The sequence below is a fragment of the Carettochelys insculpta genome, chromosome 3 (genome assembly GCF_033958435.1).
Source record: "Carettochelys insculpta isolate YL-2023 chromosome 3, ASM3395843v1, whole genome shotgun sequence".
Taxonomy (NCBI): domain Eukaryota; kingdom Metazoa; phylum Chordata; order Testudines; family Carettochelyidae; genus Carettochelys; species Carettochelys insculpta.
In genome coordinates, this window is record NC_134139.1 from 67606758 (window position 1) to 67619346 (window position 12589).

At 39.6% G+C, this 12589-nt stretch overlaps 2 protein-coding genes across 2 annotated transcripts in view; one reads left to right on the plus strand and one right to left on the minus strand.

The window, feature by feature from the left end:
• Positions 1-3343, plus strand: part of ADSS2 (adenylosuccinate synthase 2) — an 84379-nt gene extending 81036 nt beyond the window's left edge. The window contains exon 13 of the mRNA XM_074990072.1: positions 1787-3343. Within this exon, the coding sequence (XP_074846173.1) occupies positions 1787-1839 (53 nt within the window). The 3' untranslated portion in view covers positions 1840-3343. The remainder of the gene's footprint in view (positions 1-1786) is intronic.
• A 147-nt stretch (positions 3344-3490) lies between these two features.
• Positions 3491-11880, minus strand: SPMIP3 (sperm microtubule inner protein 3). The gene is made up of 4 exons (XM_074988631.1): positions 11819-11880; positions 9278-9370; positions 8646-8830; positions 3491-5825 (listed from the first exon to the last, which is right to left on the minus strand). Exons 1-4 carry the CDS (start codon positions 11878-11880, stop codon positions 5698-5700), a joined length of 468 nt encoding a protein of 155 aa, XP_074844732.1. The 3' UTR covers positions 3491-5697.
• Between the last annotated feature and the right edge of the window lie 709 nt (positions 11881-12589).

A 12589-nucleotide genomic window follows, 5' to 3' on the forward strand; every position in this document is an offset into this window, starting at 1 on the left:
AGGGCTGTCTGAACAACTTCTTCTGTCCCCTGCTTGTTACTCCCTTCCTCCTCTCCATTGCCCTCTTCCTCGGGCCATGCTGCTTCTCTGTCCTCAACCCGGAATCCATACCAGAGCCTCCACAAGTGTCGTAATTCAGTCCAGGCTCCATGGTGGGGTTGCTCCCCATAAGCATGTGCAGCTGTTGATAATAGCAGGTCCATGGAGTTGTCTCGGACTGCTGGTTGGCTTCCTAGACTTTTTGGTAGGCCTGCCGGAGTTCTTTCACCTTCGCCCAGCACTGCATAGCATCCTGGGAATAACCTTGGGCTGCCATCTCGCGCACCATCTGATCATAGATGGCCATGTGTTTCTTTTAGCCACCCAAAGTGTCTTTGCCACCGATTGATTTCCCCAAATGGCAATGAGATCCAGAACCTACTTATGGGTCCAAACTGGGGCTTTCTTGCAAGCCTGAGAAGTGCTAGTGAAATAATTATCCTGAGTGCTCATGATTGCAATACAGTGCTACCGGTCATTGCTACCGATGCAGTGCAGTGGCTAACGATCCTGTGCAATGTGATAGACAAAGGTGTTTTTTTTCCATAATGGATGCCCTTTTCATTTGCTGGGCTGGGCTGCTAAATTCCAATTCAAATTTTCATTCAAATTCAGATTCAATCCAGACTTCGCAGGCTTACTTTGACCTTCTTCCTGCACACCTGATAGCAGTGCACAATGAAATGGCCATACTTGGAGCGTCACCACGTAGCTTTGTGGGATACATCTGGGACACTTCTGGATGCTAACAAATATGAACTAAGGACGTGGTGCTTCCACACTAGCCTTGATTTGAGATTTTAAATCCGAGATAGATGCAATAGCCATCTTGTAATATCAATATTCTGTAATTGGCATTATGGTTCAATAAATTGAGTTAACAGTATTACGTTTGAAGACAGTCATGTTTTCATTTATCTCGTAGTATAGTCACAGCCTTAATGAGCACCAAGATTGCTAGAATTCTGAGTTTTGAAGTGACTTGTATTTGATATTTTTTCCTGCCTTTTGAGCCTAGTGGAAAAATCGGAGGATCAATCTCTAAAATGTTCTTCAGTGTTTTTGTGTAGTTTAAATTTGCAGTGCTGGATTATCATAATTTACCAACTGACTTTAAATACTGGCAGTTCATACTGTCCTGTTTTTGTTTTTGTTTTGTTTTTTAAAAAACAACTCTTGTGCAGTAGGAGAAATGCTGTTTGTAAAAGTTTGCATTCGGCTTTTCTGCCACTTTTTGTTTAGTTACCTTTGTTTTAGTCTGAGTTTACTTGACTTCATTGGCATTTACTAACGAGAGACACTAAACCTAAGGATCGCAGAATATTGTCCTATACTAGTAATGTATTTAATCTGAGGAAAGATGGTTGGGAGATGTGAGTTTTATTCTTCTTTCTATTACAGAATGTTACCTTTCAGCAGATCACTTAATTTCTGTATGCTTAGTTTCCCAATCTGTAAATCTGATAATCTTATATTTCAGAAGGGGGTTCAGAATAATTATTTTAGGTCTGTTCCCTTTGATGTCAGTGGCATAAGACCAGGAACTTCATAGTGCCTGAAGATCTGTTAATGTGGTGGTGCTACAGAAATGCTAAGTGTCATTATCGAATAGCAACTTATCAATATTATCAGTGCAGGATAGTCTTCTATATCGGTTAACATTTTCTTTTTAGAATATCATGCTGTGAGTTTTAATTAATTTATGGTAAAACAGTGTGAACTATTGTTATCCTTTCCTTTTTTGCAGTTAAATGGATTGGAGTAGGAAAATCCAGAGAATCAATGATCCAGATGTTTTAAAGATTTCTGATGCGTGGAAGAAAGCACACTCTCAAAAAAGACTGTTTAGTTTTACATGCATTAGTAGTACTCTACAAAGCAAAGATGTTGGAAGTGTAGATCTTGCATGGAAAGAAATACTAGAGTTGGTATCTCAAAATGTTTACTACTCTTGAAAGTCTCTGACCTCTGCCTATATCAGCTCTCTAGCCAACTGGCAATATCTCCAGGACACTTGCCATTACTGTTTATATATGGTGCCACCAGACTTTTCTTTATCATCTAGTATTTACTCTGTAACATAATCCTTGATGTTTGAAAATGGCAGGTAGCATTTTCATGACTTTGTCTTGGTTGTCGTATTTGTGCTTCTGGTGGTGTTACTTCCCTGGCATCTTAAACAGTAAAAATAATGCAGTTTTGCACAAATGGTTTTACATTCTCATTATTTGTACTCTTAAACTTGTTGTATTCATTATGGCTGCTGTTGTAGTGAGTAAATTAAAGAGGGATTCTGATTTTTATAATGCTTTAATCATTGTCTAAACTGTGATTTTTTTTATTCAGAACATGTGATTTGAGTTGTTGGGAGTGTGCAGATTCCTCTTAAAACAAAAGTTCATAGAAAGGTGCAAAAATCTAAATTTTATACTGTATAAAACTCATTTTGTTTTGAACTGTTCTGATTTATTTCAATTTTTAAATATTTAAACACAATTTTCTGCACTTCTGCATTGAGTGCATATTACAGTAAAGCAAATCTCTTCTTACTTAGAAAGAAGCAGGTTTATTCATATGTTAAAAGTTTTGGTCAGTTACGTCCAATTTTAAATGTCTTGTCAGTAACTGCAGCTATTTTGACTTCACCCTACTGGGCTAAGGCACTATAGACATGTTTTGAAAAGAACTGTATAAATCAAAGGTATAGTAAGGATTTTATGTTTCCTGTAAATATGAATCAAAATGGGGAAATAATCAGAATTCATCTTTTGACACCTATTGAAGGCAATGTTCTAGTTTAATGGCATTGGACTACATCCTGGATAGATGACCTTGGATTATCTTGAAGAGTTAAACAAGTGAAGTGTTATGTAACACTTATCTGATCTAATATCAGTCTTAAAGCTTCCACCTTTTTTAAAAAACTGGCCTATAAAACACAATGTTCTGTTTTTATAGGCATATATACAAATTTAATTGCGATGTTTGTGTAGTCCTTCATGGGGTGGAAAGTTTTTCATATGAGAAACTGATCAAATTTAGATACTGACTTTGCTGTAAATGAATTAGTTGGGTCAAGTTGCCATGGTGAATATAGGAAACTTATAACTGAAAATAGAATAACAAAAAACAGCCTTCATAGTCCAGATAGTTAAATTTTCTGAAAGATTGAATATATTCATTATACTTGTAAATACCTAAAAACTCGCCTAATATGCCAAATATATTCAAAATTGGTCATGAAAATGTTAGCATACATTTAATCTTGTGAAAACCAAAAGCAGTCAAGTAGCACTTTAAAGACTAGCAAAATAGCTTATTAGGTGAGCTTTCGTGGGACAGACCCACTTCCTCAGACCATAGCCAGACCAGAACAGCTGTAAGTAGTAAGGATTTTATGTTCTGGTCTGGCTGTGGTCTGAGGAAGTGGGTCTGTCCCACAAAAGCTCACCTAATAAGCTATTTTGCTAGTCTTTAAAGTGCTGCTTGACTGCTTTTGGTTTTGATAGTGTATAGACTAGCACAGCTTCCTCTCTGTTACTATTTAATCTTGTGATTATCTCTATTACAAGAATAATACTAAAGAAGAAAGGATTGGTTGTGTGTCAAGGGCAAAGTAACTTGAGAGGAAATTATGGTATGATTGAAAGATAAAGTCCTTGGCTATGTCTACACTAGAAGCATCTGTCAACAGAAGTTACTGTCGACAGGGAAACCTTGACAGTATTCTGTCGATGGATTGCATCTACACACAACTTGCTCTGTCAACAGAAAACTGCCAGGCTGCACTGCCGGCAACCGGAAGCCCTCTCTGTCGACATAAGTGTCTACATTGCACTTTTGTCGACAGCATTCTGTCCAGAGATTTATGCCTCAAATTTCTGAGGGATAATACTGTCGAGGAAAAAGCAGAGTTCTGTCAAGAGACTGTTTTAAGTGTATGGACGTTCCCTGAGTTATGTCGACAGAGGGCCCCTTCTGTCAACAAATCTCCTGTAGAGTAGACCCAGCCCTTGTCTCATTGCTATTCATGAAGCTTTTCCTGCTAAGCTGTTTAGCATAGAATAATTTAAAATTAGTGCATATGGGGTTTGGGAAGAAGTTACAGCATGAGAGAAGACAGGTTTTTATGACTGAGTCTCATAATTGAGGTTCTCTCATTCTGTCTATTTTCCCAGAGTCAAGTACCCGGAAGTAAAAGGGCCTCTTGTCTTCTCATTTCGCTTGGCAAGTAAAAAGTCTTTCCTCAAACTTCTATAAACTTCATGGCAATATAAATACTTTTGCAATGCAGACGAATGCAGTCTTTTCCCAAACTTTAGCCCTGCAAGTAGACTTAAACCATCCTGGAATAGTTAATAGTCATAACTGAAATGCTTATTTTGATGTTTAATCTAAATGAATTTCATTTTGAAGAAGGCATTCTCAGACTTAAAAAACAGCAGTCTCCCTTCTGAAGACAATAACTATAACTGACTTCACAAGAGAGGGCAGTTGACTTCACAATATGAGCAACATGGGCCATTTTACTTTTTAAAAAACTTTTAAGGAATGCACAAAAGGAGTGAGGCACCTTGGGAAAATCAGTGGTAAAGGCTGAAGAGCAGACACCCACACATACTGCCTGCGCAATGGGAGATGCTGAGTCAAGAACTATGGTAAGATATGCTCCTCTCTGTTAGAAGCTTATGTCTAGGCTGCAGGATTGAGCCCATTTTTGCAATTCACAGGTGGGAGCCCTACTTGGAAATAAGTGTCTTACTCCATTTTAGCAAGAGACTTGAGAACTTCCCTCAATTTTTAGCCTTGTGGTCAAGGTGTACTCACTTTGGCTGTGGGAGATCTGGGCCCCCAGCTCTAATGACTTTATCTACGCTCCTACTTGAGGGAGTTCCCCCATCAGTATAGTCCATAGCCAATGATTAGTGCAGTTACATGAGAGCTAGCAGGTGTCAGGCAGTTACATTTCCACTCTCAGAAAGAGGTGGGACTTTGAACAGGGTGTGGTTGTGTGGAATGGGGGATGTCTCCCACATCCCAGGTGCGTGTAATAGCCACTAGGCTAAAGGGCTGGTAGGGATGCTTCCCACTATTACCAGTGGAGGTGACGGGAAGTGGTCTGTTATCTCTGCAATAGATGGCCTATTCTCCCATTAAATGTAATTAAATAAGATAAACTATGTTCCTACAGTGCACTAACAGGGATATCTCCATATACAGGAAACTCTTTCAGATCCAGTATTCTATTATCCAGAACTCTCAAATAACCTGCTTTTTAAACATAAGTAAATTTTAGTTGTTTTCCCATAGATACAGTATCATGAAAATAAATACAGCAAATTCAGTATAAATTTACAATGTACAGTGTGATTGTTGTTGGTAAATAAAGTACTCTGCATATGTTTGTTTCTTAATATCTAGTCTTGTTTTTCTTTAGTGTTATACATTTCTGGATATACCTCTCTCTTATCCAGAATATTTGAATACCTGGCAACCTTCCGATCTTGGGGCTGACTGATACGAAAGAGTTTACTGTATTTTAAAGTTTCCAAGCAGCAGCAACAGAAACTATGCTGTAAAATAATACAGTATAGCATAACAGAAGACAACTTCTGAAGGTTGTGTGTAAATGAGATTGACTTCAACAGGTTGCTTTTATTAAAGCTCAGTTGAAATACTTCCCTCTCCCGCTGTCAAGGGCAGTTTGTTTTTTGGATCAGCAATATTCCTCCAGATTGTCAGTGGTCCAGGATCAGTTCTTGGTGTGTACTTATGCTCATCACAGTCTGGAATTTTAAAAAAAAAAAAAAAAAAAAAAAAAAAAAAATCTCCTTCCTCAGTCCTGGTGATTCCAGGAATATACTGTCTTTTAAATCTGTCTTGTTGTTCTTTCATGATTTGCAATCTCTTTTCCTGAGTTGTCCCCCAAATATGAGCTTTTGGAGTAGTTTGTTACCACCACCACCCCCACCACCTCTCCTGTGTTCTCCATGTTTTAACCTCTATTTAATCTCCTAACCACTCTTTGTGCATAGTGCTTAGGATACAGGTGTTTTTGTCAACTTTGCAAATGTAGAATTTTTTCTTTCTACTGAGCTGAATGTCTGGAAAGCAGAATTGCACAGCTTGGTTGGCAAGTTACTTTCTGTGCTTGTAGCTCTGTAGGTACAAACTATTCTTGGGACTAATTGTATTAATGAATACCATGAGGGCCCATATGGGAAATGAATTTTCAGGAACTGCTCCTTTTGCATTGCTCACAGCAGCATATTTGCAGTAATATGCTTTTAAGGACAGGGAGGATCGTGCAACTTCCATGTGTTTTTTTTAAAGGTATGTTTATGCAGATCTCCCCTCAACTGCTCTATGCTACTTAGGAAGTCCTTCTGAACCATCTGTTAGTCCACAGTAAGCAAGTTGCAACAAGAAGAAGTCTTGAAGATGGTTTTCAAAGGAAAAAGAAAAAGGGAGGGGGGAACCGCCACCATCCACCTCATTCTGGCTCAACACACTTTGCCAAAAGCATTGGAAATAGACAACATATTACTGTAGTGTATAAAAGGGTTTACTTTCTGCCAAAGAAAGTAGGTACTTTACGGGAGGTACAGCACCAGAATAGATGAGGCAATTGTCTGTCCTGACAATCTGATCTGGGAAGTTTTACCAATTATGTGCAGAAAAAAATGCATAATTCCACTAGTTGTGTGCAAAAGACAAATTGAGCTTTTGGGCTGTTTTTAATTTTGAAGAAAAGTTCCTTGGAACTGTAGGGGATTTTATAATAAAGCTAAATTACGTAACTATGAAAACTACTGCTTGATTAGAAAGTCAGCAACTTCTGCCATATTTTCCTCTTCAGAAAAAGAGGAGCCTTGAACTAGAGAAGGGAGGGTTGAGCATGTTCAGACTTGTTTTCACTCCAGTGCAATATAAGGCCTTGAGAGAAGAGCCTATGTCTCCGATGTTTGTATAGCATAGTGAGGATGCTAACAGCTGTTGTCTGCCCTCATTCTGAGCTATTATTGCTTCCACTTGTCAGCAGCCTGTTTCAGCCATATTGACACTGCTCCTTGCTTCATGCTGCACTACGCTGTCTGGCTGCTCTTATGGTTTCATTTTGATAGTAGTTTAATCTTCTGTCCTACATGATTCCTATGCCCATGACTGCAGATGAAATTCAAGTTGAAAACAACAATGATCTAAATCAGAACTAGGCCATGACACCGGCTGTCAAGGCAAAACAGTACATGCTTTCACAAAAGGTATGTCAAATTCAAAGCTGCTGGCCCATGCCTATCAACCAAGAATACTGAGTGGGCCATGCAAGTGCCCCTGCTTCATCTCGGCAGGCCACATGATCGGTGGTGAGCAGCCTGTCGTCATGGCCCACAGGGGATCTATGTGTGGCCTGCACTCCCTTGTGCCTCTCACACACTAGAGCCCTGCACTTCCCACTCCCAGCACTTGCAGAGCACCACAAATCTGCTGGTTTGCCCTCCCTTCCCTACTCCTCTCTCAGAGCTGGAATGCTGCTGTTCAAGCTCTGTCAATCAGTGTATTCATGGTGCTCTGAAAGAGTTGGGAAGGAGGAGGAAGTAGGAAAAGTGGGGTCCAGCGCCCAAGTGCATGGGAGGCATGTGGGGATGGGCACAGACAGGGTTTCCACAGGCCACATGTTGCCCACCACTGTCTTAGAAGTTCTTTCTGGAAAATCTTCCTTCCCTTTTAATAAGGGGCCATGGAAGCTGACCTTTAATAAGATCACCCATGGAAGTTGTTCTGGACTGAAAGAGGAGGCCATTAGTCTCATAGCTCCTTTCTGAGAACAGTGAGCATCCTTCTGGCTTGAAGACAATGTATTTCCCCTAGTACTGACTTTGGTGCTTAGTTATTTATTCATGGTTCTATGCCAATTAAATACACTTGATGGATAAAGGTGGGTGGCAAAAAGCAACTTGAACTGGAAACCTTTTTCCCATGTTGCCCTTCATAGCGGAAGGCTTCCTATGAATAGCCACAAAACTAACAACCTGTCAGCAACTTGCCAAGAGAGAGGCTACTGAGACCACTCCTGTCATGCAGATCACTATTGCCTTGTTTCTTTGTACTCCCTAGGGCTCTGATGAGTTTCCAGCATTTGTCTTTCATACTTCAATTGTAAGTTCTTTGGACCAGGGCCTGTCCTTTTGCTCCAGGTTTGTACAACATCTAATATAGCAGGGGCATCATTCAGGACTAGGGCTCCGAGGTGCCATGATGCTACAATGTGTGACCAAAACAAAACAACAGTCATGTAGCATTTTATAGACTAACAATGATTTATTAGCTGATGAGCTTTCGTGGGACAGACCCACTTCTTCAGATCTATAAAATATCTAGTCCAGACCCAGATATATAATACAGAGGTCCAAAAAAATTACAATAAAAACTGACAAACTGCATGAACTGAAGGGCGGGGGTGGTGGTAAAATAATGTTAATGCTTAACTGTACTTTCTCACAGGGATGCTGTAAGGGTTTTGTTAATTCATTTGAATATGTAAAACAGACAAGGTGAATCTTCCTAGCAAAAACCAAAGATTTATATTGTTAGTAAAGCCTACTTACCCACATGGTAAAACGGCAGTGCAAATTCTTCTTTGTATGTGCTTTGCTTGGGCCACTCATTAGTTGTCATCTTCTTTGTCCTTTGAAAATGGACATAGTTCTTAAGAGTTAAATTGTCAAAGTCATGTTGGCACTGAATTTCAACTTCATGCTTCACTGGAGTTGGGTACAGTTTTATGAAAGGCCTAGATGAAAGGCACACATAGTTTTGTAATCTCATGCTGACACATGGTATGTAAATAGTACTGGCTAACAGAAGGTTAGCCAACATAATAAATGTTCTTTCTAATCTCTTGTTGAAATGAAGAACTCAGTATAATGCTGTTAGTCTTATAGGTATTAACTGCATGACAACAAACAGTAAAACCTTCATAGTTCAATTGGCTTCACCACACTTTGAAAGTAGGGAGTGGGTCTGTGAATACTGCAGTTAACCAGTGTAAACTGGTTGTATTAATTCTGTAAACAAAGCAACTTATTTTTTCTTTTAGTATCATGCTTAGTAATCTCAGTTGACACGCTAAGGATTAAAGGTGCTGGAGTAGTAACTATCACTCCCCACTGTGTACTGTAAGGATAAGAATTTCAGAATGTGGTTCTCTTAAGAAAAGTTGCATGAGCCATTCTCTTACCCTGGAGCTGTTTCTGGCAGGTATGCCTTATGCACCCGTCCTAGCTGCCCAGGGTAGAACCCTTGAATGTCCTTTCCTTGACGAATAACAGTGCTAGTAAGTGAAACACATGTAAAATAAGTTATGTTGCAGACAAGAAAGTAGAGATAAATATATAAAGACCATTTCTTGACTTGAGATACCAGCACCCATTCCTGACGTTCTGCCCCATGTATTAGGAAATGAGCAGTCAGTTAGTTTACAAACTGCTTTATCTCACTAATTGGAGAGGAGGTTGAGTTAGTCTGTATTTTCAAAAACACAAAGAAGTCCTGTGGCACCTTATAGACTAACAGATATTTTGGAGCATAAGCTTTTCGTAGGCAAAGACCCACTTCCCCAGATGCATCTGACGAAGCAGGTCTTTGCCCATGAAACCTTATGCTCTGAAATATGTTAGCCTATAAAGTGCCACAGGACTTCTTGTTGTTTATCCCACTTGTAGCACAAAGCTAGCATGTAGAATAATTGCAGGACTTACACTATGTGAGCAACTGGAAACATGGAAGCAGAATCAGCGCAGAGTTGGGTGTGAGCTGCAGTGTGGACAGAGTAACATTTCAAAGGTGCCTAAGTAATTATGCACGCTTGCCTCAACAGTTGTTAATCACTTTTTGGTGAAAGTTCTTCAAGTTTGCTGTGTCACAGCTAAACAGAAGGTTGAACAGATTCTTAAGCATAAGGAGTTAATGCAAGTTGTGAGAGACAGTTCCAAATTATGTTGTAAGACCAAGGAGGGATAATGGATTGAAGATTGTTGTAATAAGCCCTAAATCCAGTATCTCTGAGTCCATAATTTTTAATGTTTTCAAAGCTCTCAATTTAAGCCTGTGGGCTCATCTTCTGTAATTTTTTTTATGGAGATTTCCTTTGAGAATGAGTAGCCAAGAGGTCAGATACATAGTGCTCAGTGTGTGTGGGCCAAAAAAAAATGTTCGCCCACAGATGGTTTTTGTCTTGCCATTTTTCAGTTTGCACATAGGTATTGGAGTGCAGCAGCACCCTTTGGCTTGAAGTGGTTTCCATCATATACAAGGTGCTCAGCACCCCTACTAGACAAATTCTTATGTGCATGTTCATTTGAGACTGTAGCAATTGTATCGTTTCACCTACATCCATGTTGTGATTGGCAAGCGTAAGATCCATGAGTCTTGAAAGGCATGTTTCACTTAATCTGTTTTGCCTTGTATGTCGCTGATACATTGAGCATCTTTCTGAGACCCATAGAAGAGCTCCATGGGACTCAAAAGGTGGTCTCTTACAGCAACAGAAGTTAGTCCAATAAAAGGTATTGCCTCTAATAACCTGGGACTAACACGAGTGCACTAACATTGCAAATATCTTTGCTGCCTAAAAACGTAAATGGTTCTCTCTAATCTGTCCAAGCAGGATAATTAAACCAGTTACCTATCACTATAAAGTTCTAGTGGAGAGAGTATATAGTACTCACCTTAATATAGCTGGGCAAGGTGAACCCAATGGGTGCTTTTTGAAAATGTTATACTTAGGGCTTGTCTGTACTTGACCCCAACTTCAAAGGGAGCATGTTAATCAGGGTGATGGGAGATTACTAATGAAGTGCTGCAGTGAATTTGCAGCACTTCATTAGGTTAATTCTCCCCTGCAGTAACTTCAAAGCGTCAAACTTCGAAATGCCAGCATGTGTGTAGCCGTGGGCACTTTGAAGTGTCTGTGCTACTTCAAAGTCTGTTTACTCCCCAAAATTTTGAGGAATAAAGGGACTTCGAAGTAATGCAGGTATTTTGAAGTGCCTGTAACTACACGCATGCTGGCACTTCAAAGTTTGACACTTGGAAGTTGCTGTGGGGGAGAATTAGCCTAATGAAGTTCTGCAAATTCACCGCAGCACTTCATTCATAATCTCCCATCACCCTGCTTACCATGCCCACCTTGGAAGTTAGGGGCAAGTGTAGACCCAGCCTTAAAATGGTTAAGAGGGGAAGTAAGTATAAATGTGGGGTGGAGGGGGAGGGTCATACAACATTTTGTATTTAAAAAACCAAATCAGTGCATGGTAGTTTAAAAAAATATAACAGTGATTTGATTCCTCAGCCCTACCCTGTTAGCTGGTGTTGATTCCTTTCATGTTTAATTCCAAACAGAATATAAAGGAGGTGGCAGTAGTTTGCATTGCAAATGAATCTAAGACTGAATAATTGTAAATAAGGATGGTTTTGATCATGTACTCCCCATACTGACTATTTAGAAACATACCTGCAAAAATATAATAGAATTTAATTGTGAAGTCTTAGATGAATCTTATACTAAAATTAATGGCTTGAAACTAGAAATCTGCAGATAAAATATTTTAATTTGCAGACCCACACAAGGCTTTTACGTGTGTTCAGCAGGTTTTCCATTTGGATAAAAACCCTTTCCTAAACTACAAGTAATCTTAAACAGAATATTTGTCCCAGAGTTGACCACTAACATTCTAATGCCGTTTTGCACATGAGACGTTTCTGCATCCAGATACTTTACCCTGGAGGGAGGTAGGGTGTTGGATCTACAAATTGACGTAGTCTGATAGCTGTGCACGACATGGAAAAATCCTGAAGAAAATCATAAAATATTACACTGTTAAGGAGTTTCTGAACTATTTTAAAACAACTTGCTTTTAAGGTCAATTCACTCTTTGTTAGGAGAGAACTGAAAATGTTACATTGGAAGAAAAAGTAAAATGTAGACTTTGGCAGCTTCTACACTTGCGCCCTCCTGCTGGAGGTGGCATGGTAATGAGGCAATTCAAAGCAGGGTAGTGAGGTGCTAATGTTTATATTCAGTGCCTCATTGGCGTAATGGCAGCCATGCAAATTTCAAAGTGCAGACTTCAAACTGCAGATTGACAGTGCAGATGGGAGCAGCTTTGAAATAAGTGCCCCACTTTGACATTCTCTTATTTCCACAGAACTAGAGTGTAATCATCAGGAGTTCACAGTCAAGCTGAAAGGGCATAGCAAGTGAGGCCCCATAGGGATCCGTCTTGGGTCTGGTTCGGTTCAGTATCTACATCATGTATGAAAATAGTGTACAGCTGTGGACAGCCCTAAGCATGGAGGGTGTTGCAAGTGCTTTAGAAGAAAGATTAAAATTTAAAATGATCTGGACAAACTATAGAAATGGGGCTGAAGTACACAGGATGAAATCTGCTGAGGACAAATATAAGGTACTTTGCTTAGGCGAGAACAATCACTTGTCTACTCTACACTGGTAAGGTTTCAGTTGGAATATTGTGTTCAGTCCTGGGTGCCA